The sequence below is a fragment of the Coffea arabica genome, chromosome 1e (assembly GCF_036785885.1).
Source record: "Coffea arabica cultivar ET-39 chromosome 1e, Coffea Arabica ET-39 HiFi, whole genome shotgun sequence".
Lineage (NCBI taxonomy): Eukaryota > Viridiplantae > Streptophyta > Magnoliopsida > Gentianales > Rubiaceae > Coffea > Coffea arabica.
Window position 1 is genome coordinate 51,278,379 of NC_092311.1, and position 25,803 is coordinate 51,304,181.

Genomic DNA, 25,803 nt, shown 5'->3' on the forward strand with positions numbered 1-25,803 from the left:
GAGAGTCGCCTCGATTAGGTCAAAATTCGACTTGATTCGACTCATTTGCACCCTTCGTTTTATTGACTGTGGTTCATAAATTATTTGGAGCATGCACATTTATCTCATGGAAAGGGAGAATAAAACAAATTAAAGAAAATAGGTATGACTTACAAGTGCTGCTTTGAAATGCTAAGAATACCTAATTTTGGAATTTTATTAGGGTTAAGTGAAAATTAATACATGGAAGTCCTAGGACTTTTTGTTTTGTCAAACGATAATAAGTGATATTATAAATACTTGATAACACAAGGATAGTTACAAAAAAAGGGCAACTACCCTTATATCTGCCTCCGCAGCTTCATTAAGTGAAAACAGGGTAGGCTTTTCTGACTTGACATCCATTTGGTTAATTCTATTGCCTGATCTGTAAAATGAAGGACAAGTGCATTGGTCAAACATATCGCTCGCGTCTTCAATATCCTCACGGACGGTCGCTAAGTTGTTATTACTAACACATCTGGAGTTGATCATTTTTATGTCATTCTTGCGGTCTGATTACATCTGAATGACATTCCAGCCAACTTCTTTAGCCAAAATTAGAGCATGTTTGATGGCCTCAGCTTCTACGACAATAGCAGTTCCTTTGTTCAGCTCATTTAGCTGTCCTCATGCTTTCACTATATATTTTTTGCCCATTTTCTTGTCACAATTCCTATTCCTGTTTGTGTCATTTGAGCTGAAATGGATGCATCTAAATTGATTTTGATCACTAGCTCGGGTGGCTCTCCCCACAGTTGTTGGGACACTGTGATCAGAATTTTCCAATAGAACATACGCTAGCAGATAATAATAATTCTGACAAAGGTTTAGATTGGAGGAAAAGATGTTTGGTTAGAAGTGCTTAGAATTCTTTTGTGCTATTTATCAAATTAGAAAATGTTATTAATCAAATTAAAAAATTACGAGATACCAATGAGCACTTATAAAACCCCTTCATTTAGATATTTCCTCAATCTAATTTCACTTTTCCAATGTACTAATACAGTGGATCCTTATTAAATACTAATATTCAGTGGACGCCTCTAGGACAAACCCTAAATACAATTGATACAGAACTTAGGGACTGCTTGGTTAAAGGGTTTGAGAATCACAGAATGGAATAAACCCCTTATTTGTTGCTTGGGTTAAGCCTATTGAAATGTAATTTTTGGAATCATTTCTAAAAAATCGGACTTATCCCATTCCGGAGCAAATTGAAAGGTTTTGGACAAAGCCCTCAACTTATTCCCTTAAACAACATTTATGACGGACCTACCCTCTCTTTCTCTCCATCACACGCCGCACCTTCTATTCTTCTTCTTCATCAGATTTCCTATCTCTTCTTCTTCATCATATAGTCTTCATCTCTTATCCAAAATTTCTTGAAAAAAAAAATCTGAGAATAACCCATCTGAAATCAAATTCATCATTCAGGTCTTTCATCAAATGCGTAATATGCATGCAAAATTACAAGCTTTTCCTATCACACAAGGCCATATCCAAAAACATTCAAGATTCTTTCCAAGTTCATATATTCCAGTTCTAGTCCACCAAAAGAACTTAAAAATACACAAAACAAAAATTAAGAAAACAGAAACTTACAGAAATTTCAAGAAAGTGAAGTTGATTTACTGATGAAGTCAGTCACCAAGGAGTGGCAGGCAGCAAAAAAGAGTTCTGGAGTTGTCTGAGTGAAGGAATTGAATCCTTTCTAAATCAAATAAAATAAGCTGCCAAGAGTAGAAAGAGAGAACGGAGGGGAGCACAACAAAAAAGACTTGAGCAGCGGCACAGCGCAAAAGCCCAGCTTTGGGGGAGGCAACTACAATTCTTACCTTCGTAAATTTGTTTAAATATGAAAAATTGGTTAAATAATGCATTAAATACAAAACCTGTCAGTTTCCTATAAAGAACTGGTATATTATGGGCAATTTCTTTTTTTTTTTTTTAACTTTCACATATTTAATTTATGATAAATACAAAACATACTAGTTTTTCTTTGGACACTATTTAACCAATTTTTTTCTATAAAGAACTGGTATGTTTCCCATAAAGAGTTGGTACAAAACATACTATAAAATCTGCTAGTTTCTCATAAAGAGCTAGTATGTTATGCGCTATTTAACCAATTTTTCATATTTAAACAAATTTATGAAAATTAAAATAACGTATTTGAAAGTTACGTTTTTATTTGGAAGAACGCATTCTTTGGATGCGTTTTTCACCCTTTGGAAAGATACTAAAAAATCGCCACCCTTTGGGAAGTTAATTTAAAAACTCCTTATTTTTGGAAATTTACTCCTTGTTAATACAACTACTATATTTATTTTCTGGTATTAATTTTTTTTATGGTTTATGATTTTCTTATGTTTTATCAAAAAGTTTATAATTATTGTAGTTACAATTATGGAGATGTTAATTTGTCGTATGTGTAATTCTTTTGTTTTATAAGAATTGTTATATCATGGGTAAATTTGAAATTTAATTGCATTTAATTCCCAAACACTCGTCAAACCAAGCATCAGGAATTGGAATGATACTAATTCCAACGTATGAACCACGCTAGATATTGGAATGAAGGTGGCGTTTGGTTCGCACATCGGTATCGGATTCGGATTCGGAATCGGATATCTTGGGTTTGGAATGAGGTCATTCATTCCAATACATTTGTTTGGTTCAAATACCTGGAATGTGTATCATTACTATAGTTGATGTTTGGTTCGTCGACTCTTTCGGAATGGAATATAATAAATATATTATAAATCCCATTGTAAATGATAGTTATTGGCTCTTTGTAAATGGGATATAAGAAATCTTCACTAATTAAATATATTAATATAAATGTATTAGTAAATTTAGTCTAACTAATTAATAGTTTCTATTAGTAAACATGTATAATTATTAGTATAATTGATAATATTAATTATATTACATAAATTAATATACATTATATAATACATATAAATAATAATATTATTATTATAAGTTTGTAACTAATTAAATTAAATATTAAATATATAATTAAATATAAATATACAAATGTTATAATATAAATATATAATTATATAATATATACAAATATTAATTATAATAATATTTTATATAAATATAATATATATTACATATTAAATATAGTTATTATTATATATTATTATATTTAAAATAATAATTATTATAATTATATAACTTATTAATATTACATACATGTATATATTATAATTATATGCACATATAATATACATTTATAAATATACACATATATTATAAATATAATATTATATAATAATAATAAATTTATAATATATATTATATAAGTATAATTATATTTAACTAAATAATTATAATATATAATTATATAATACAATAACATCATTATTATAAGTTTGTAACTAATTAAATTAAATATTATATATATAATTAATTATAATTATACAAACTCTATAAAATAAATACATAATTATAATTATATAATATATAAATATTAATTGTACTCATATTTTATATAAGTATAATGCATATTAATATTAGATATAGTAATTATTATATATTATTGTATTTAAAATAATAAATATAATAATAAATATAATTATATAATTTATTAATATTATATACATGTGTATATTATAATCATATGCACATATAATATGCATTTATAAATATACATATATATTATAAATATATTATTATATAATATTAATAAATTTATAATATATATTATATGAATATAATTATATTTAACTAAATAATTATAATATATATTTATATAATGTACTAATATTATAATTATAATATATTATATATATGTATATATTATAATATATAATATGTATAATATATATAAATATTAATTATATCATTGTATAATTATAATATGTAATTGGATTTGTTTCTTGGAATCAAACTTGGGAATCGGACAAAACCCACCAAAATACTTGGGAATGGAGAAACACCAAATTTTTAGAAATCATTCCAAAATTTCAATTCCCATTCCAGTGAACCAAACACCATTTATGGAGTTCATTCCATTCCCCGAATCCGATACCCTCTTACCAAACGCCCCCGAAAAGTTTAATTCCAAAACCAGAGACTTTGATTCCATTTCCATTTCCGATTCCAATCTGTGAAACAAGCACTCCCTTAATTGATCGTAACATAAGGAACAAATTAGGGGTAATTTCCTTAACTGCCGAGGTTTCCAGAACATTAAATAGAATACACATAACGTTTTCATTATGACACTGAACAAATACTTAAATGGGTAGGCTCTTGATTAAACCAACCGCCAAGTCATTTTTTTTTTTTTTTGGGCCAACCGCCAAGTCTAGATAGCATCCAGGTTAAATTTACTTTCATATCGATGCCCGGGCCTAAGCATTATGGATTTAGAGATGAACCATGCCCTAGATTGAGTTCCAACTGAATGCCAGCAGTTGGTACTAGACAAATAGATCAACAGATTGAAACAGCCAGCATAACCTCGTCAACAGGGCCATCCACGGAAAAAATGACATCCTAAAATACTAGCACACAAATCAATCCACCCCGCACAAAGGTAGAGGGGAAGTATTCGGATCATCCATTTTTCTTCATTAGACATTTCGAGGAAACATGAGAAGAAACCCAGATATAAAAGTTTCAACATCAATCATTTTTCAACACTAGCGTTAATATCAGCAATTAATCTGGAGACGGTTCAAAGCATTCATCCATGCCAAAGACCAGATAGCCTCACATTCATACTTTTTCCCGGAAAAAGAAAAAAAAAAAAGAGAGAAGGCCCGGCAACCAATACTTGTAAAATGTCAGCTACTTTTGACTTTTATTCTCAAATTCAAGCCTGGCTGTCAATGCTGATTGGTTCTGCATCCTTGGGAGCGGTTTTCTGCAACACATACATATATAAAATTTAACCTCAATTGGTTATGCTTTGTAACAAAATAGAAAGGAAAGATCCAAAGGCAAGAGAGAATACATTTAAGTCAACTGACTCCAACTTATTCAACTTGGCAAACATGTTTCCATAAAATTTGGCGTCTTTTTTGTTGTACTCCTTCACCTTTTCCTTCAAGGCTTTGTACTCGAGCTTCACATCCCTGGGCCCAAAACAAAAGTCATTAGAGCCAAAACCAAGCAACAAGAGCCCTATTAAGATCCAATCCACTTCAGACTGAGTCTGCAACTGGCTAATGGAATCTGCTAAACTCTGAATATACCTGTTGTTAGGATCAATTTCAAGTGCTTTCTTAATATCAAGCTCAGCAAGATCCAGGTCGGCCAGGTTCATGTAAGCTTGGCCTCTCCGATAAAGCGCTTTAACATTTGAACTTTCAAGTTCCAACACCTAGACAGGACACGAGGACTTTCACCAATTAGCTAACAATTACTTAACGATACAAGATTCTCCTCAGATAGTTTCAAACCTTAGAACAGAGCTTTTCTGCTTGCTTGTAATCCTTCAGTTTCAGCTTGCATGCAGCATTGTTCAGATTGCAAGAAATTTTCGACACTTTGGACTGCTTTTTCTCCTCCTCATTAAAAGTAGTATCGTATTCTATGTATTTTGCAGCCTGCATACAGAAAAACTTGATTTAAACAAAATTCCAAATTTATAAAAATTAAAACCCAGTATTGCATAATAAACATATGCTTACCTTCTCATATCTCTTTGAAGCCCTCGCATATTTCCCAGCCTTAAATAGTGCATTACCTTCTTCCTTCTTTTTGCCAGCAGCTTCAATCTTTTCCTGGGTGTTCATATCCCAAGATTCCTTCTCCTAAACAAGATAAAGGAAATTATCACTTAAACATGCAGGTGGAAATACTGCTGGATGGGACTTCTTGCATGGACATGCATGCAAATCACAGATAACTCACTTTGACAAAAGAAACCAGCTCGGCTTCATACTGTACTGTTGAATTTGGAGGAACAACAGCCAACTCCTGCTGTGACTCGGTTGAACCAAAGGCATACTCAGGTGCAATGGTCAACAAAGCAACTTCACCCTTTTTCATTGCCATCACAGCCTTGTCCAAACCCTCATTAACTTGTTCTGTTCAGCGTGCCAAGTCAAAACCAGAAAGCAAAATAGTTCAAAGCAAAAAAAATTATCTGAAGTCCAGGCTAGCAAAAGTTACCTTCATCTGTTTTAAATTCCAGGAGGTCATCTTCATCATCACCATAACCCTTCTTGACAAAAACGGTGCCGTCTTGCAGTTTCCCAACAAGTTTCACTACAGAAAGAAAGGAAAACTGTAAGCTTGATATTCTGAAATGGGGTCTAAAAATCTCCCAAAACCCAAAAAAGAAAAAAATATATAGGTAAGATATAACACCAACATTTGACCACAGCTCCCTCATTGGGCTTCTCATAACCCTCTCCTTCTTTCAAGATCTTTTTGATGACTTTCTTGTCATCCGTTACATTAGAGACAGTCTTCCATGATACTAGCTCCAAATTGATATTCAATGTAGCATTTGCTGGGACAGCACCTTGATCACCAGAAGCGGGCTTGCCCTTCTCACCAAATCCATCTGCAAAAAAATTATATCCATGAAATATGACCTGCACATCTCTAATCAAAAAGAGCATGCATCTTCCATTGAGCAACTTGTACTTACATTGTGGTTTCACTGTCAGGAGGACCTTTTCTCCCTTCTTCATTGTCTTCACAGCCTTGGCAAGAGCAGGACAGAAGTGACCTAATAAAAGACAACATATTCCAGTCATTAAACACAAAAACCTACCAGTGCTTGGAATGTAAAATATATGGATTAAAAATGGAAGCCAACCTTCTTGAACAGCGAACTCCACTACAACTGATTTTGCAACTATTGTCCCATCTTCCAATCGAGCTTCATACTTAACTGCACCAAAAAATATATGCACATAATCAGCATGGTACAAAGGTAACCTTACAGCAAAATCAATATGAAAACTAAATAATGAACTTACCTAAAACCTCATCAAGATCCTTGGGATGTTCCCATTTTTCTCCCTCAGCAAGGATCTTCTTGAATATTCCTCCATCCTTGCAGATGTCCTTGACACTTACCCAGGAAAGTAATTCAACATCGAACTGGAGAGTGGCATTTGGAGGAATGGTTGGAGGCGAGCCAGACTCACCATAGGCGAGCTCAGGTGGTATAGTGAAAACAGCATTTTCGCCCTTTTTCATTGTCTTAATACCTTGATCCCATCCCTTAATCACTTGTCCTGTTGGAACCCAAGAAAACTTATCAGAATATTTAATTTCTTAATGATGACAAGCATTTCTATCGCTCAAACAGAAGAATCATAACTTTTTCTAGATGCAACATTGAACACACGTAACAGCCCGCTCTCTCTCTCTCTTATCTCTGAAGCACCATCAACACAGCTTCAATTGTCAAGTAACGCAGACTTCTCTCTCTCTCTCTCTATCTCGAGCACTATGAACACAGCTTTAATTTTCAAAGTACCACACAAACTTTTCAGTCTTGCTGGTCTTCTAACCCAAAATTTCTATACATCCAACTGCATTGGTCTGGGTAGCTTAGCACCAATCCCTTCATACTCCCACTCACTTTAGGCCTTTGAAACAATCCATTATAAGGTATTATTTCACCATGCAAATTAAAATAGTTTATCCCATTACACAACCATATTACACAGCGATACTCCAGGCAAACCATGTAGCAATGAGTCAGATTCGTCGCTAAGCATTTATGCGATTTGTATAATTTACGTCTAGTAGTTCATATACATATATATATACATATATATATATATATATTGTAGGCCATATGAAAAGAAAAATGCATAGACAGCACCCAGAACAACATCCAATATTGTCAAACTATCATTACCATGATGATGCAGACTATTTTACCCAAGTTAAGACCGACGAAGAATCTTCAAATTAAAAATGAAAGTCGGGGGAATCATAGTATGGATTAAGGATTAGCTGACCTTGACCGAGGGGGAACTTGAACGGTGTGCCCCTATCACGGCTGGAATCAAACTTCGTCCCATCCAATAGAGTGCCAGTGTAATGAACTGCAGCAATCGAAGGAAGGAAAAAAGCGAGAAATAAGAAAATTATAAGACTGAAGAAATACCAAAATATTAGTGAATCTTTAATTACGAAACAATTACCTTCTACTTCGTCGCCGTTTTCAGGTGTATCCCAGCCTTCACCCTCTTTAACAAGCTTCTTCTTCAACCCTTCCTTTCCGATCTCCTTCTCCTCTCCAACTTTCAACGAATTATCCTCCGGCAGATCCATGTCATCCATCCCCATGCCCATCCCCTCGGCCGACGGCATATCAAAATCCTCATCCATGTCTCAACCCTAAATAAAATTGTAAACCCCTGGAGTATTTTACTTTTTATTCTCGCACGAAAAAAGAAGAATGTATCTAACGAATCAGACTGTTTGAGCTAAATTACTTGGGGAGAGGCTCTTCGAATGGCGTGCTAACGGAGAATAAAAAGACGAGAGCTAAAAGAGCCTTGGGTTCTGGAGTCTTCTATAAGGGTTTAGCAGGTAACTAGCACTGCATATATTGAGTAGAGTAGAAATGAGTGACGAAGGGTCAGGATTCTTCTGGAGATCATCACTACTTTTTTTGCGGATTAAGCACTCCTCCGTCCGGTAATTGCCCTTCGGTACCTGGGAAACCAGACAACGGCCCGAATTTCACCCCCCAAAAAAAAAATATACATATTATAGTGATATAATTTAATTTAAGTAAATTCGATTTTTAAAGATTCAATCATTTGAAACATTGAACTTCAGCGCGACATAATTTGAAACATTTAAATCTTTAAAAAATGAATCTACCAAAATTTTGGTCTTATAATAATAATAATAATGGCTCGGATTTTGTGGTTTTTTGTGTTGCTGCAAAGTTCGCTTGTCCTAATACTATTAATGGATTTGACTCCTATCGGATAAGCAGTACTCTCTCGGGCGGACGGGTTGACTGATCAACTGTGATTGGCGAACGGGGACGCTGAAGTAGCCATTACCAATTATGGTATTAATAAAATAAGGATTAATCTTTCCTACACTGACAGTGTTTACACTATCAGCGTTGGATGAATGACAACTATGCAAATTTAAATTTGAAATTCAACTTTTGCACACATGTCATGAATCTAACGTTGATAGTGTATATACCGTCAGTGTAGGAAAGATTAACTCATAAAATAATAATAACGGTTCGTACCGCTAGTTGAGTAACGCACTACTTCCTTCAAAAAAAGTCTTGAGTAACGTAACGTAGTACTTCTTCATTTAAGTGGGTTCTTTAAAAAAAAAGACAAAGACGTGGGGAGGTATCTGGAGTAAGTGGTTCTTTTTAAGGTCTAGTAGAGGCTTCTCTACTAATTTTTCCGTAGTCCCACATCGATTCTAAGGGGTTTGGGGGTTGGGTAGTTAGGTGCCCAAGTTTGCCTCAAGAGTTGCCGGCTTTTGGGGTTAAATTTGGGATTAAGTTTAATTAACTAACTTCAAAAGTCTGATAAAAAAAGACAAAGACGTAAGGGATGTATTTGGGGTAAGTGGATTCTTCTTTAAGACCTAGTAGAGGCTTCCCTACTAACTTTCCCGTAGTTCCACATCGATTCTAAGGGGTTTGGGGGTTGGGTAGTTAAGTTCCCAAGTTTGCCTCAAGAGTTACCGGTTTTTTAGGTTAAATTTGGGATTAGATTTAATTAACTAACTTCAAAAGTCTGATAAAAAAAAAACGTAGTACTTCTGCATTGGCAAGTGGGATTTAGGTCTAATTAAAGTAAAGAAGTTCGACAGGGGAATATGGCGTGCAAAACTTCTTAATCCTCAACTAACTCAACTGCCATTATTATTATCCATTTCAAATGGGATGAATTTGACAAACATTTATAGCTGCATCTCATGATCTTAACTTTGCTCACACTAATTGGAAGATAACTAGTATAAGATCTCTAATTCAAAAAAAAAAAATGACAACTATTTCCTTTTCTTATTTTCCTTGTAAGATTTGAAATATCTTTTGAACAATGACATTTTACCAGTAAATGAATGGCCTTCTACACATATTATTTTCTTTTGTTTCTTGGAATTGTTGGACCAATAACGTGTCTCAATTACTGGATGAGAACAAGACCGTTTGAAGTTATGACAAATATAAGCTTCATTATCATCCATTTACTTGTCCTTTTATAAATTTCTTCTGGTGGCATAAAAAAGATCGGTAATTCTTCAAACTGCAGTTTTTTGATCTTTTAAGCAAAAATTTGAATCCAATGGGCTTTCCTGACGTTAATCCTCAATCCCTGAGTCGCGCATCCTCTAATCCTGCTTAAAATATAATTATACGAGTTTTCGTACCCAAAAAAAAAAAAAAATCATCCTTTTCTGCTGTCTCCATCCTTTTTCACTCTCCATCTTCGTTAACTGAAAATCAGGTACGGAAATTCAATTAAACCTATGTATGGATCTTAACGCCATACAGTGTAAGGTTATATGTGAGGTGATACCGAGTATTTTGGGAATTAAAGGGTGAAAAAGGAGGAAATGCAGATGTTGACAATTGCCGTAATATTTACCCTGTTAATAATTGCATCATACACCTGACCTGTACTAATAATCCAAATCATGTGGAGCCCGACACGAAATAAAGGATTGTATAAAGCGTGCACAAACAGCACCCGCACCAAAATTAAACTTAAACTTCAATGTGTCAAAATTTTCAAGTGAAGCGCTAAACATCAAGCCACCCAAATTATCTTAACAATTAGAAGAGAACGACAGATGGCTACAGGCTTAGGATTTCGGACCTAACGAATCAAGGTCCATGCAATGAGGATCTACAAGGAAGCTGCAGATCAATTGGGTTCCCTGAATATTAAAGACGGAACAAGAAATCGAAGTCTAACAACTGTTTTAATGACAAAGTGCTAATTCAGGGTAGCACCCACCTCCAGAAATTAAGCTACCCAGGACCTATAGTTCACTATCATCTGGTTGCTCTCCTGTTGATGGTTTTCCATTCACTGTAACTAGCTCGGTGTCAAAGATCAAAGTGGCTCCACCTGCAAATTGCAGAGAGACAGAAATTACGCTACTAGTTCTAGATGATATTTAAAATTCAGCCAAAGGACATATAACAAATCAGATCGCACAGGACCATAAGCAACAAGCCAGATCCTCAAACCAAAATTTTATTTCCTCATTGAATTCTAACTACTAATCGTTGAACTAGGATTATCAAAAGAACGATAGGCATAAAGTGGAAGTGACATACAACAAAAATCAGACAGATTAACAATATTCGAGCATGAAGGAAGAACAATTAAATCTACATTTCAGGTCCTGGAGTAACATTATATTGAGCAAAGATATGTACTAACTAACAACAAAAGTCAAGTCTCTGACGCTTTGCTGTTAAAATGAATTGCATTGAACCCAGCAAGAAGATTTTTCCAATAAAAGATACATCATGAAGTGTTACCTGGGATGGATGGTGGTGCCCCTTGATCTCCGTATCCAAGTTTAGCAGGTATTTTCAACTTTCTCTTCTCACCTACACACATTCCCAAGAGTCCTTGATCCCATCCTGCTCAAAAAAAAAAAATTTGCATGCTGTTATACTTTCATTATAACCCTGTACTTTACCTCATATAGATATATACCAGAAATTATTGTAGAAAAGCATGACAAATTGCAGTCAGAATCAGCAACAAGACAATGAATATGCTAGATAATGGATACAATACACGAAAGTCATTAACAAAAGGATATTAAGAATATGATTTCATCTGGAACTACTAGTTGCAAAAATATGGACTTGATGCTTAATGAATGGGTCCGATCACCTCATTGCTTACAAAGTACCATAATTTTGAAGAACAAATAAAATTTATTTGAAGTTTAACATCACTCACCGGCAAATCTCCATTTTGTCAATGTCTTTATATTTTGTTAATCCAAAGTATATTCCAAGGATGGCTGATCAAAATATACACATTTTTTTTATGGTTTTGAGATTTCAATCCCTTCCAAAACCTTCAAAGTATGCATAAGTATCAAAAACCTGGACTAGTTTACTTTGCTATCTCAATTCTGTATTCTCATTCAAGTTCAAATAAAGTACGCCAAATGGATGGCAACATGCATAAATCTCTATCCAACCAATAAGAAGAGCTTTTGATAAAGCAAGGACAAGAGCTATAAAATCTCAATAGACTGCAAAGATAATCATAGTATTTAAATTCCTGAATTCCGATTAAGCAAGAATGATACACAGCAGTTACTTTGGTTCTTGGCAGATAATATCCATTTCTCAACCCTGGTTGCTCCATGCAATTACATTTTGGTGGTTTGGTGATTGCATAAACGTTAAAAAATGAAGAGATAGATAGAGAGTAAAGTAGTACCTTTAATCACTTGACCACTTCCAAGCTCAAACTCAATTGGGTCACCCCTTTCAAAGCTAGAATCAAATACAGTGCCATCTGTAAGTTTTCCCTGCAAAGAAATAAAGAATGTCAGCGCAGACAAGAAAAAAATAAAGTAGCCAAATCCAAGAAAGGTGCCTTCTCTTTTCCCAAGAGATGAAGTGTAATTCATACGACTTGAGAAGTCAACAAATGAACTTCAACAACATTTGAAAGTACTAACATATATTCAGACATAAATTAGATTAACCTTCACACACACAAAAACCATCCGGGGAGACCCTAAAGCACCAAACGTTAGAGCATGGATTCTTTATTTCTTTACTTAGTCCTACCACGTCCCAGAGTAAACCAAATCAAATGAACACCCCAATGCTAGGTCAAAAAACCTGAAACAAAAACCCAAGATAGGTCAAATCAAGCAAAAGCAATCTCTCCCTTCCTTTCCTCCCAAAACCCTCACCCTTCTTCCCAAGATATGTAAGGTAACAACGAGCCCCCCATCACCAGGTAGTGTTGAACATTATCTGACAATCTAGCTGGCTGTTATACAAAATGAGTACGCAAACAAGGATATAATCAGTGCAGACACTAGTACCACATATTCCTAACAGCAGTTTCCAACGACATAGTAGAAACACATTAATATTCATCTTTTTAACATAATCAGTGTGACTAGGTCTCTAATGGGGGCATTCCCATCCTATTCCAGAAAAGTAAAAAGAAAACATGAACAGAGAGATCAAGAAAGCAAGTTAGGAACAAGCATGAAGAACATGCAACTAACCCGGTAATGTACTCTGACTTTGTCACCTTTGTGAGCCTGAATTTCACAGGATTCAGGCTTATACTGCAGCAGGGACAGCAAGATCGAGAAGTTAGACAGGATCGTTGAAAGCAACAGAAACTAATCTTGAATAAAAATACCACAAGTATACATTAAAAAAAAAACTAACCATTTAAATTATTTAAACACTACTGAGCATTGAAACTTTTAGAAACAGAGGATTTTTCACTTACCTCTCACTAAAAATCAAATATTTTTTCACTTATCTCTGACTAAAAACCAAATGCGTAAAGAGATTAAGCAAAAAAAAAAATGCAAGGGAGAATGCAAAACTTTCTCAAACAACATCGAACAGTCCCCGAATCTATCGAAAGCAAATACATAGCAACCAAACAAAATTTCTGAAATTTAATCAATCTTTAACTTGGTCAATTGCACATAATTTTACCTCTAATGCTGAACGAATGCGCTAAATTAATTAAAAAATTATATACATAAAGCCTATAGGAAGAAAATTAATTTACCTTCACACCAATTTGTAACTCTGTAACATCCCCCGACTTTTTAGCCGAAGCTGAAAGAAGGATCAAAAAGAAGAAGAAATTGTAAAGATATTATGAATATCAATACAAATAAGCAACAAAACTTCAATTACTGTGAGCTTAAAAACGGAGTAACATATGACCGGATCTAACAACAAATTTACAAAATTCAATAACAAATGTATGGCATTTTGAATATTTACCTGATGTAACAAAAATTAGAAGGGCAAATATTGAAGCAGCGTTGAGGAATTTCATTCTCGGATCACTTTTATCTACCTGTTTATTCTCTGGATTTTTTTTTGTATGTTTAAAGGAAATTTTCCATCAGGGTGAGCTATATCAGCCGGTAGTATACAAGATACAGCTTTCATCGCGTGCACTCGCGACCATAGTAGTTGAATGGAGCTCCAACGTCAGAAGGACGCCCATTGTCCAGTCACAATTTTCCACGTCAGCTAAGGCAACGCAAAAAGCAATATTTTTCTCATACGCTGCCGTTTTTAGGTTGGAGCGTAAAAGAGACTTGAGGGGGCAAAATTAAGTGTGTAAAATCGAAAATTTTCGATCCACTTGCTGAATTCGAATTAAATTTGAAATTTTCAAAATTGGTCATTCAAAATTTGAAATTGAAATTGAGTTTTTCGATTTTGAATTATGCAAATTTAGTTTGAATTCAGTAATGGAATTTTTCAAATTGAAATTTTCAATTTCGAATTCAATCTGAACTCGGAATTTCGATTTTGATTTCAAATTTGTTTTTCATATATATATATATATATATATATATATGTAATATAACATTTATATTATAATAATAATTTTTATATTCCTGAATTTGGTGATTCAGAATTCCTATTTCGATTTCAATTCATTTTTCATATGTATATATATTATTTATATATATGTAATATAACATTTATATAATAATAATAATTATTATTATTATTTTCTTGAATTTGGTGAAATCGGAATTTACCGAATTCTAAATTGAATTCGGAATGAATTCGAATTTGGAGTTGGTGAATTTGAAATCAAATTCGATCGAAAATTCTGATACAAAAATTTAGAAAAATTCAAATTTCAAAGTTCTAAATATCAATTTTGATTCCGATTCACACCCCTAGGTAAAATGCACAAACGTATAAGCTTTAAAGTCAACGTATAAATTTCAAAAACTTTTAGGGGACAAATACATATTAAAAAAATTTAAGGGTAAATAGCAGTGATCCCTTAATGTTTGGTCCTAAAATCACTTTGCCTCCTGAAGTTTATTTTTTGAGCACTTTGCCTGTTTCTATCAGTAAAAATAATTGTTTAACCATTACAAATTACTAAACTTCTGAACATGTCTGTTTTTACCCATGGGAACTTTTAGACAAGATTATCCTTATCCTGACAAACTCCTTTCTTCTTATAAATACACACCCCATTTTGTCTTCTTCAAAGAAAATACCCAACTCCCATATGTGGGTTGCGGTGTCATTTTTCTTCCTTTTCGTTGACAAATCAGCGGCTAAATACTAGCAAAAAATATTCCAAATTTTGGTACATTTTTTTAGTGGTACTTATTGAAATTTTTTGTACAAAATAATTAATTTATTTACAAAAAAAATCTTGGGGTTAAAAGAGATTAGAAGCCACTGATTTGTCTTGCTTTTTTATTGTTACTTATTTTGTCACTAATTTGTCAAAAAAAAAGTGACAATGTAACATAGATACAGGAATTGGAATTTTTACAAATCATATTTTTTGCAACTAATAACTAGAAATAAATCACTACAAGAAAAGGAACATATAATTCTTTGGCGCATATTAGAGGTGTCAAATAAATCCATTTAATTAATTTTACCCATACCCGTCCATTAATAATTGTATATGGATATATTAAATTTTTATATATGAGTATAAATGGATTACCCAATTATACCCATTTATTGGATATAATTGGGTAACTCATCAAACCCAATTAACCCATTTAACTTACATTCCCAAATTTCTTTGTATTTTCAGTTTTCACCGTCAATCTTCTTCTCCTCCCCACCACCAAGCCCACTGCTCCCCCCTTCTTCCTCCAGTGTTTGATTCCCCTCTCCCTTCTCCCCGTCTCTGCATAATAGAAGGTTTTTGCCCCTTCCATGTCCGATTCCTGAGCTAATCTATGAATAAACCGGCGGTGTCTTGAAGATTTTCCCGAAGAATGTTAAGAGTCTGGCCGCTGCTCACCACCTCTGCAAACAGGTACCCACAGCACAACCACGACTACTGCCAAACTAACCATCTATGTTTCAAGTTCATGATGCTTCATGATTCGATTTCAGGCGTTGGATGTGACGGTTCTTGAAGGTGGCTACGAATTTAGGCCCAAAAATAGAACTCTTGCTCCAGATGATGTTGGCATTCGAGGTGAGATTATTCTTCAATTTCTCCACTCCTTTAAAATTTTCCTGCGCCTTCGTAATGAAGCATTCTTGAAGTTTTTGCTCTTGATATAAGGAAATCAAAAGTTAGCCAAGGTTAACTGATTTATTTCTATGTATTGAACTTCAAGACTGCCAAAACCTGTAAAAACTTAGTCAAGGTTAGTTTCTTATTTGCTAGATGAAGTTGGAGTCGATTGATTTAATTACTAGTCGTATCCTCTTCAGCTCACCTACTTGACTCTAAAACTTGAGATTCTGTCGTCAGTTAGCTTATTAAGAGGCAAGCAATTGTTTATTTAACTTGAATACTTTTGCATTCAATCGAGGTTATAAATATACACTGCGTTAACCTTGATATCTAAGAATACATAATTTATCAGTCATCACCAGTTCTGTGGCCTTAACTTTTATAACTTTTTCAGAGCTAACCTCATCCTTTTTTCCATGTCTTGGTTCCATCAAATTGTTTGCATGATCAGGCTTAAATTGGTTCTAGCAACCTTGGCAGGATGCTGATACTGATGCACTGAATGCAGCAGCATCACTGTTGTAAGGTCCTCCCATTAGAAAGAGTCAAAAAGCTAGGAAAGAGTCTTGAATATTTTGTACCGCATAGGGGGGCGGCTCTTCATTTAATTTGTAGATTTGCAGGTAGTTTTTTTTTTTGGGCGGGATGTGAGTGAAAGAACAATCTGTGTGAGCTTAGGGTATCATTTCGTGCTTGTATTGTATCATCTGGTAGTAAGTTAGGCAGGAAGGCTAGGAGCATTTATCTTTTGTTTAAGCTTTTAATTATTGCGTTGAAATTGATGATTTAGAATGAAAATGATTTTCTGATGTTTGTTTGTAAGTTCTGTTTAGCTTCACAAGGAAATATACTAGTAGATTAGAGTTGACTTTTGCAGTATCAACCCTTCCCTGTCCGTTCACACTTCACAATTCTGAGCTTGACTGCAAATTTTTGTTTTGTTGATTGTCTTGATATATGGAGATTGTTAGAAATGTGGTGAAAAGAATTTTATCTTTCTGTCTAGATGAAATTTAAGTAGCAAAAAACAGAACTTTGAATTTGGTTTTGATTGCCAGGAATCTTCTCTGTTTTGTGTTGAGCCATCAGCAAACTTGTTGGCGGATTCCAACGGTGAGCTAGAGGAGTTTTATGCTATGCAGTTGTACGAAGCTTGAGAAGCTGAGTGCTTGTTAAGTATTTTGATAAAGTTGGCTCCACCTGGATTTTGAAAACTGAGAAGAGGATTTTTTGTTGCAAATTTGAAGTACTATCATTTCCATTTACTTATTCTGCTTCTGCTGCCAGTCTTTTTGTTACAATCCTTGGTAGGAGTATTAATTTGTAAAAGTTTCATGGATTGTAAGTGTATTTATTTCGTCTACCAATTTGTGGGAATTCAAGTAGCTATTTATTCTGGTACTGAAGGTTGGCAAGTTTTGGCCATGTAACCTTTCACTGTTTTATCAGTTATTCCTATTTGTTGAATATTTATCTTTGTTTGTATGCTAAATGAAGTGATTGCTAATCCTCATCAGGATTTTTAACTATTTTTGTTTTATTTATTATATTTATTTGTTGGTTTTGTCTTATCGCTTTATTTCCTCGTAATTTATTAATTTGATCATTTTTTAGCATCACTAATTTATGACAAATTTTAGCCTCATTTCTTACATTTTCAACATGAAATTTTAAATTTATACACGAAAAAATACTAGGGGTTCAAAGTTTTGAATTAAATTTTTATGTTAACTTTCATATTATTTAGTCCAAATATTTAGATTCTCATTGTTCAATTATTAAATAATATGTAATTTTGCGACATAGCATGCGGATGGAAAAAAATTGATAATTAGACTTATTTGGCATAATAAGTAAATATTTAAAATTAATGATGGGTGTAAAATGGTATAAATTGATAATTTAGTTTACAAAATGAATTTATATGAGTTTGTAAAAAATTAGAATAAATGGGTTATAAATGGATAATTGAATTACCCAACTCATTTTTTGACTTACCCATTTATACTCATCTAATTAAATTGATATAAATGGGTTGACTCACTTATACCCATTACCCATTTTACCCAATCAAAACCCGCCTAAATCACCCATTTTGCCACTTCTAGCGCATATATATATATATATATATATATATATATATATATATATATATATATATATATATATATATATATATATTACAAAATCATACATCAAAAACCTACATATTTCTGAGGAATTTTTTGATTAAACTCTTAGCCTCAACGATAGAAAAATCTTAATAAAAAATCTTTTTTTAAATAAACATATAAGATTTTTTGTCAATAATGTTTCAGAATAAATTATTTTTTCTTTTAGAATATTATGAAAATTATGTTCTAACTTTATAACGGGTTTATGTAGTTAGTTACATAATGCCTTTTTTTCTTCTGGATAGTAATAACGTTTTAAACACCCTAAAAATGGAGAATATACACTCTTCCTAGGGTAATTTGGTGGCAAACGAGATATAATATTTGCATCTTTTCGTTAGGGGTAAAATTTATATCTCTACCATTCAAGGGGTGAAGTGTGATTGCTTCAAAAGTTCAGGAGGCAAACTTTAATTAACCTATGCCCGTGGTGGAAGGATTGTTCAATTTGGGAAAGAAATCTCGTGGGCGATACATTACAAGAAGTCGCCATTAAATCTTAAGATTCTTAAATTAAGTTAGTTACCTAATTTATTGTTTACAATGATATTTATTTATCTAATGTCCCTCTGCATAATTTTCTGATTAAATCATGAGTTTTTTTTAAAAAAATTTAACACATGAAAATCTCCTGAAACCATATCAACAAGTCTAAACGTTCGCAGACTAAATGGAACTTTTTAAAAAATCGAGGAACTGAACCTTTTCGTCTAATTTTGTTTAAAAAAAAAAAAGATTCGACAATTATGGTAACTTAAATTAGACCAGCACCAATCTACCCTTTTTTTTCTTAATTGGCAATGGCAGTTATAAACTTTCCCTAAGGCCTAAACAATTGTATCTCCTCTTCCGCTCTGTCGCACCCTCAAACCAAGCAACTAAATGGGGTAGGAATAGGATACAGCCCTCACCCTATCTCCTCCCCCCTCCCCCCCGGGCCCAAACAACCGCCGTAGCCCCTCAGCTTCCCCAGTCTCTATCTCTCTCATGCACGATGAGAGAGAACGGAGAATGAGAACCACCACCTCATCCACCTTCCTCCACCCTAATATCATAAAAAACAGCAAAAACCACCAGAATGCGAAAAGGGAAACAAAAGTTTCTTAAAACGGTCCGGTGCTTACAATTAATCACCACCCTCTTCATCTACCATGTTTTTGCTGATGATGCTGCCATCATGGCAGAACTGGCCAAAGGTTTCTCCAATGCCCCGCCGGGGTGGAGTGGCAACACCCCATGTAAATGGACAGGCGTCCAGTGTGACTCATCAGGCAGAGTCATCTCCATTATTCTCATCTCCAAATCTCTCTCAGGCAAATTACCATCAGGTTTGAATAAACTCTCCAGCCTACAATCCCTCAATTTTCAAAGGAACCAGCTTTGGGGGCCGCTACCTTCCTTGTCAAACCTCACGTCCCTCAGAGAAGTCTACCTTGACGGCAATAATTTTACTTCTGTTCCTCCTGATTTCCTCATGGGCCTGACAAGTTTGCAGACATTCAGCATTGGCGAGAACCTGAATCTCCCTCCCTGGACAATCCCGAATACCCTGGCCGATTCGACCGCCCTCGTAAGCTTCATTGCTAACAAGGCTAACATCGCTGGGGAAATCCCAGACATTTTTGGGTCGTTCCCAAGTTTACAAAGTCTTCGGCTTTCTTACAACAACATCACAGGGGGTCTGCCACCTTCTTTTGCTGAGTCAGGGATTCAGAACTTGTGGCTGAACAATCAGATTGCCGGTTTGTCGGGCGGAATTGACGTTCTCGGAGCAATGTCGCAAGTAACTCAGGTTTGGCTACATGTTAATAAATTTTCAGGGCCAATTCCCGATCTTTCTGGATGCAAATCCCTTTTTGACCTTCAGCTTCGTGATAATCAGCTAACCGGTGTGATTCCTCCTTCTCTGTCATCGCTTCCTGAGCTGCAAAATGTAACTTTGGAGAATAATTTATTCCAGGGTCCAGTACCCAAGTTTCCTGCAGGTGTTCAGGTCACCGATGGATCTAGTGACGGTAAAAATAGTTTCTGCAATACCAGTCCAGGCCCTTGTGCTCTGCAGGTGACAATATTGCTTCAGGTTGCTGGTGCCTTGAATTATCCATCAGCATTAGCCGAGTATTGGAAAGGGAATAATCCTTGTCAGAATTGGCGCTTTATTGTCTGTGATTCAGGAAGTGTAAGTGTGATTAATTTTGGAAACCAGAATTTTCCTGGCCTCATATCACCTGCAATTGCAAACCTTACCTCATTAAGGACCCTGGACATGCATGCCAATAAACTTACTGGTTCTATACCAGCTACCCTGACCAGTTTGACAAAGTTGAAGGTTCTTGATGTTTCCAACAATAATCTCTCTGGAAAAATACCAGAATTTGCCCCAGGTGTGTCGGTGAAAACTTCTGGTAATCCCTTTATTGGAATAGAGTTGCCCCCTAGCTTCCCTCCAGGAAATGCATCATCTGGTCCAATTGACAAAGCGAAGGCTTCTGTCTCACCGTGGATTATTGTTGTTATTATTGTTGTTGCTGTTGTCATGGTTGTTGTTTTGGGTTTCATAGTTTATAGACGTTATTATGTAAAGAAGCAAAGTCGTGAATACAAGTCAGCTAAGGGCAGTAAAAATGGGAAAACCTCGCTTGAGGGTGATTCTGATGCAATATCAAGCGATTTACCCAGCCAAATGGGTACTGAAAACTATGATTTCCATTTTAGTGATGGTATCAGTGTCGCCATACCAATAGAAGTACTCCAAGAAGCAACAAACCATTTCAGTGAAGAAAACATATTGGGTGAAGGTGGATTTGGCATTGTTTATAAAGGACAACTTCATGATGGGACACAGATAGCCGTGAAGAGGATGGAATCTTCTTTTATGAACAAGAAGGGTCTAGGTGAGTTTAGAGCTGAAATTGAGGTCCTGTCAAAGGTTAGGCATAAGAACTTGGTTGCTCTTCATGGTTTTTGTGTCAACGGAAATGAGAGACTTCTGGTTTACGAGTATATGCCTCAAGGGACACTGGGGCAGCATTTAATTAGTTGGCAAGAAAGGGGCACCCTTCCACTCACTTGGAAACAAAGACTCTCCATAGCATTAGACGTTGCCAGAGGCGTTGAATATCTGCATGGATTGGCAAACCAGAGTTTCATCCACAGGGATCTCAAACCCTCTAACATCCTTCTCGGAGATGATATGAGGGCTAAGGTTTCAGATTTTGGTTTGGTTAAGATTGCCCCTGATGGGAAGCACTCAGTTGAGACGCGACTAGCTGGAACTTTTGGGTATTTGGCACCAGAATATGCTGGTAAGTGGATTCATGCTCATATACAAGTTAGGTCATCTCAGTTTATCTCGTTCACAGCATTCATATTATCCCTCTCTGGATGCGTCAGTTATTTGTCCTACTAATTGACTAATTGTGGGTCTTGTACCTGATCTTGTCAACTCCCATATCACACAACATCTTTGATCTTACTGTCTTATTACCAAGTCAAACATACATTAGACGTTGAGGCCCCAAAGATGAGTTATGTCAACTCAATTGTTTGTATAAATGCATTTTACAGGTTTAACAAGTTAATTGGCGCATGTAGGCTTAATTACCGAGTTTTTCATTAGATTAATAGTTCACAACCATGATTTGGCTGTTTCGTATTATAGTGGAAGCAAAATATTTCGGTTATTTTCTTAGGTAAAGCCATTTTCATAAGGATGTATAATGCTTCAATGGAGAGTTAGGCACTAAAATACTGTCTCCTCCCTTTCTTACGGCTACTAAAAGAGCACTTTCTGTTCTTTAACAGCCACTGGCAGAGTGACCACGAAAGTTGATGTCTATGCATTTGGAGTAATCTTGATGGAGTTAATCACCGGACAGAAGGCCTTGGATGATGCACAACCAGAAGAGAAAGCTCACTTGGTCACTTGGTTCCGAAGGGTGACTTTTAACAAGGACGAGATCAGAAGCTCGTTAGATCCTTCCTTAAGACCAGATGAAGAAACCTTCAAAAGCATTTGGAAAGTGGCAGAATTAGCAGCCCACTGCACAGCTCGCGACCCATATCAGAGACCTATCATGGGGCATGCAGTTAATGTCTTGTCTCCCCTTGTAGAGCAGTGGATGCCTGGTTCCGATGATGAAGAAGAAGATAGTTTTGGCATTGATCTCAATATGAGCCTGCCGCAAGCCTTGCAGAGGTGGAAAGCTAACGAAGAGACGTCCACAAACAGCGACTTATTTACAGATACCAGCCCGGAGTTTACTAGCACGCCTCAGCTGCCTTCACGATACACAAGCTCGTTTAGCTAAATGATGGCCGGAGATACGTACCAATGATAAGATAGATACGTACATGCAGCTGCAGTTCAATCTCCGGCTCATCATCCTGCGAAGACGTGAAACCAGCAAATCATCATATCATTTTGTTTTGTTTAACCCACCCGTGCAGACCTCTTGTCAGCAACTCATCCTCGTATTTATCATTGATTTAACCTAGTATAGATTACCTTTACTCTTTTTCTTTTTCTTTTTTTTTTTTCTAAAGCAGTCCTTTTTAATTACCCTGAGAATTTGTTCTTAAAAATTTTAGATGAGGTAAATTATTTATTTGCTAACTTCGATCCTTAGATGTTAATACAGCAGCAACATTTTGATTATTCTGTCGTGCCCGGGCACTGCTCCAAGTGGTAGAGTCGTGGGATTGCCAATTTTTTACTGCTTATGCACAATGGCAGTCAATTTTACCAATATTATTTGCGGAGTAATTCTAGAAAGTGCTCAACTCTTTGATGAATTTACTAGCTTCTTTATTCGAGCAATCACAATTGGACTAAGCAGTTTCAGAGAAGCAGCAAAATCATATCTATCTCTCTCTGGCTACATTGATAACAAATGTCTTCCCACCCCTGTTCCTTCAAAAGATAGAAGAACGAACTCAAATGACAGAAACCCACCAATTTGCCTAAAGCATAGCGTTTCAATAAATTGCATTACCCAACTAATCAAGAAAGATAGCACCCCTAACCTCATTTGGGAACAGGGCCATCATTTCCCACTCTCCTCGCAACAATTGCTGACTTGAACGAAGAACTAGTCTGATATAGTGATATTATGATCCCGCATGCACATGCATATCAATTCATTTTAACTTCCATTGGATGATTTCCGGTAATTAGAAATGGGGGCCTAAGCAAACAAAACAACCTCTCAGACTCAACAGAGCCAAAGAACGAACTTGGTTCTCTAATTTTTCTCATGGAAAACAATGATCTAGTAACATTGTGGCGGAATTGTGGGGTATAATTCATGGCCTGAAGCTAGCATGGAAGAAAGGCCACAGGAAAGTGGTACTGGAGACGGATTCACTAACAAGTATATCATGATTGAAGATCAGTGCAATAACAGCCCCCAGTGCAGATTAGAGAATGGTTATATGCAGATGTAACTGGGGTCGCAACCCCAAGGCTCTTTACATATCTAATGGGCTTTGAGCCCTCCAATGCACCAAAAAGGGAAACAATGGCCTACTCCCGGTTCAGAAAATGCAATACATTCGTCAGAGCACTGTAAGTTTTCTCGTTCATAGAAGTATCCTTCTTCCTCATCTCTTGGAGAAGCTCAAAAGCATCGTTTCCCCTTCCGTCCCTGCACAACTCCTCCAGAAGAGTCTTGTAAGTAAGAAAATCAGGTGACATAGAATTATCCAACATATCAAACACAATCTCAATGGCATCCTCAAACCTCCGTTCCAAAGCAAGACTGCAAATCAATATCACATATGTACTCCCTTTTGGTACAAAACCTTTTTCCCTCATCTCCTTAAAGAAGTTCAACCCCTGAGCTACCCTCCCCTTCTCACACAACCCCTTTGCGATATAACTGTAAGTATAAGCATTCGGCTCGCAACCATACAACCCCATCTCCCGAAAAATCCGAATGGCCTCATCCACTTCAAGACACTTGGAATAAGCTTTTATAATCATATTCAACGCAAAAGTATCCGGTATCACCCCAGATGCCTTCATTTGCTTCGTCAACGATCTAACAGCGTGTAGATAAACATAACACACATTCAACCTATTAAACTTCCGAAGCAGCGAATTCAATAACAATTTATAAGTTTCCAAAGAGGGTTTGACCGTCGGACCATCGCACTTCAGCATTTTCTTATAAATATCAAACGCTCGGTTGAATAAAAACTTACGGCCACAGCAGAATTTGATCATGGAGTTGTAAAGAGGGAGGCTTGGCGGGCAGGCTCCGGCAACGACTTCCTCGATGAGGGTCTCGGCAACGCGGTACCGTTTTCCGGTGGCGGCGATTTCAATCATGGTGAGATAGGTGACCTGGTCGTGCTTATAGCCTCGCTGTTGGGCGGTCCATCGGAAAATGTCGAGGGCGAGGTCAGGGTCGGTTTGGGCATTGAGGGCTTCGTCCACGTCAGAGGGAGTAAACCCGGGTTTGAGATTTTGGATCCATTTCTCGAATTGTTTCTCGGATGGGGTCCGGGTCCTGGGGTGGGGGTTGGGTTTTGCATATGGGTTTTGGGAAATTGGTGGCGATGGGGTTAGGGTTTCGGAGGGGTAATCTGAGGCGGTGTTGGAGATGGGGCGGAGAGACAAGGAGGAAAGAGATGTTCTCAGAATCGAAATAAGTGAATTGCGTGGGATGAGTTTCATGGCGATTGGGTGAGTTTCGAGCGAGCTCAGCAGTCGGTATCAATATCATTCGCTTGGGAGGCTACAGCTGGGAATCTCGACTGGAAAGGTGAAGTGTTCAGTCTTTTTTTTTTTCTACACTGATTCAGTTGGGATTTGGGTAGGGGCTCACCTGTGGAAAGTTGAATTCGAATTTAAGCTCAATTTTATTTTGTATTACTCGAACTCGTACTCATTGAATCCACTTAAACTTATTTCGAATTCAATCAAGTTTAATTAAATTTAACAAATATAAATTTATATGTTATATAATTTTAAACAAAAGATAAAATATACATATCATATTAATAAATTTAAAAATTATATATATTCATATATATATATATATATATGTAAAGTTTGATTGATCTAATTAAACTCAACGAGCTTGCAAACTTCACATATTAAGCTTGAGTTCAACTTATCAAATACTCGGCGAACTTTCGAATTTCGCATATTAAACTTGAGTTCGACACATCAAATAGTTCGAACTCGATTAATACGAATTTGACTTCAAATTTTGATCGAATAAACTTGCAAACTATTCGATTAAACTCGACTTGTTTGCACCCTAGATTTTGGGCTTGAAAAGAGTCGTGCATCTGTACTGTGCGTTGCAATTAAAGGCGACGTTGTTAGAAGTTCATATTGATTATCCTTAAAAAGTTTTATGCACCTACTTAAATAAGGAGTCAAATTTGTGTGCAAG

General features: G+C 35.6%; 4 protein-coding genes and 2 long non-coding RNA genes across 6 annotated transcripts; 2 read left to right on the forward strand and 4 right to left on the reverse strand.

Moving 5' to 3' along the window:
- Positions 1-955: 955 nt before the first annotated feature.
- On the reverse strand, positions 956-1,848 carry LOC113689890 (uncharacterized). The gene is made up of 2 exons (XR_003448254.2): positions 1,624-1,848; positions 956-1,432 (listed from the first exon to the last, which is right to left on the reverse strand). It is a non-coding gene; the product is annotated as an uncharacterized lncRNA (long non-coding RNA).
- A 2,965-nt stretch (positions 1,849-4,813) lies between these two features.
- On the reverse strand, positions 4,814-8,587 carry LOC113713343 (peptidyl-prolyl cis-trans isomerase FKBP62-like). The gene is made up of 14 exons (XM_072062140.1): positions 8,451-8,587; positions 8,157-8,352; positions 7,971-8,057; positions 6,975-7,235; positions 6,812-6,886; positions 6,641-6,721; positions 6,359-6,553; positions 6,157-6,252; positions 5,896-6,071; positions 5,673-5,795; positions 5,442-5,588; positions 5,235-5,362; positions 4,994-5,114; positions 4,814-4,903 (listed from the first exon to the last, which is right to left on the reverse strand). The coding sequence occupies exons 2-14, from the start codon at positions 8,341-8,343 to the stop codon at positions 4,853-4,855; spliced, it is 1,728 nt and encodes a 575-aa protein (XP_071918241.1). The 5' UTR covers positions 8,344-8,352; positions 8,451-8,587; the 3' UTR covers positions 4,814-4,852.
- A 2,081-nt stretch (positions 8,588-10,668) lies between these two features.
- Positions 10,669-14,127, reverse strand: LOC113713350 (peptidyl-prolyl cis-trans isomerase FKBP15-1-like). The gene is made up of 6 exons (XM_027237069.1): positions 13,976-14,127; positions 13,755-13,804; positions 13,231-13,293; positions 12,423-12,513; positions 11,498-11,602; positions 10,669-11,078 (listed from the first exon to the last, which is right to left on the reverse strand). The coding sequence occupies exons 1-6, from the start codon at positions 14,028-14,030 to the stop codon at positions 10,990-10,992; spliced, it is 453 nt and encodes a 150-aa protein (XP_027092870.1). The 5' UTR covers positions 14,031-14,127; the 3' UTR covers positions 10,669-10,989.
- A 1,677-nt stretch (positions 14,128-15,804) lies between these two features.
- LOC140021591 (uncharacterized) lies at positions 15,805-17,624 on the forward strand. Its single transcript, XR_011825480.1, has 3 exons — positions 15,805-16,013; positions 16,094-16,178; positions 17,282-17,624. It is a non-coding gene; the product is annotated as an uncharacterized lncRNA (long non-coding RNA).
- A 1,641-nt stretch (positions 17,625-19,265) lies between these two features.
- LOC113713359 (receptor-like kinase TMK4) lies at positions 19,266-23,003 on the forward strand. The gene is made up of 2 exons (XM_027237080.2): positions 19,266-21,702; positions 22,202-23,003. The coding sequence occupies exons 1-2, from the start codon at positions 19,476-19,478 to the stop codon at positions 22,705-22,707; spliced, it is 2,733 nt and encodes a 910-aa protein (XP_027092881.2). The 5' UTR covers positions 19,266-19,475; the 3' UTR covers positions 22,708-23,003.
- A 613-nt stretch (positions 23,004-23,616) lies between these two features.
- LOC113713368 (pentatricopeptide repeat-containing protein At3g25210, mitochondrial-like) lies at positions 23,617-25,237 on the reverse strand. The gene has a single exon (XM_027237089.2). It carries the CDS (start codon positions 25,074-25,076, stop codon positions 23,922-23,924), a length of 1,155 nt encoding a protein of 384 aa, XP_027092890.1. The 5' UTR covers positions 25,077-25,237; the 3' UTR covers positions 23,617-23,921.
- Between the last annotated feature and the right edge of the window lie 566 nt (positions 25,238-25,803).

Bases quoted from the DNA above. Each gene is read 5' to 3' on its own strand.
- LOC113713343 (XM_072062140.1), bottom strand. From the start codon at position 8,343: ATGGATGAGGATTTTGATATGCCGTCGGCCGAGGGGATGGGCATGGGG. The intron at 6,722-6,811 runs GTTGGCTTCCAT...GTCTTTTATTAG, and splicing joins GGAGTTCGCTGTTCAAGAAG to GTCACTTCTGTCCTGCTCTT. The intron at 5,589-5,672 runs GTAAGCATATGT...TTCTGTATGCAG, and splicing joins CTTCAAAGAGATATGAGAAG to GCTGCAAAATACATAGAATA.
- LOC113713350 (XM_027237069.1), bottom strand. From the start codon at position 14,030: ATGAAATTCCTCAACGCTGCTTCAATATTTGCCCTTCTAATTTTTGTT. The intron at 13,294-13,754 runs GTAAATTAATTT...TCCCTGCTGCAG, and splicing joins AGTTACAAATTGGTGTGAAG to TATAAGCCTGAATCCTGTGA. The intron at 12,514-13,230 runs GTTAGTTGCATG...ATTTCTTTGCAG, and splicing joins AAGTCAGAGTACATTACCGG to GGAAAACTTACAGATGGCAC.
- LOC113713359 (XM_027237080.2), top strand. From the start codon at position 19,476: ATGCGAAAAGGGAAACAAAAGTTTCTTAAAACGGTCCGGTGCTTACAA. The intron at 21,703-22,201 runs GTAAGTGGATTC...GTTCTTTAACAG, and splicing joins TTTGGCACCAGAATATGCTG to CCACTGGCAGAGTGACCACG.
- LOC113713368 (XM_027237089.2), bottom strand. From the start codon at position 25,076: ATGAAACTCATCCCACGCAATTCACTTATTTCGATTCTGAGAACATCT.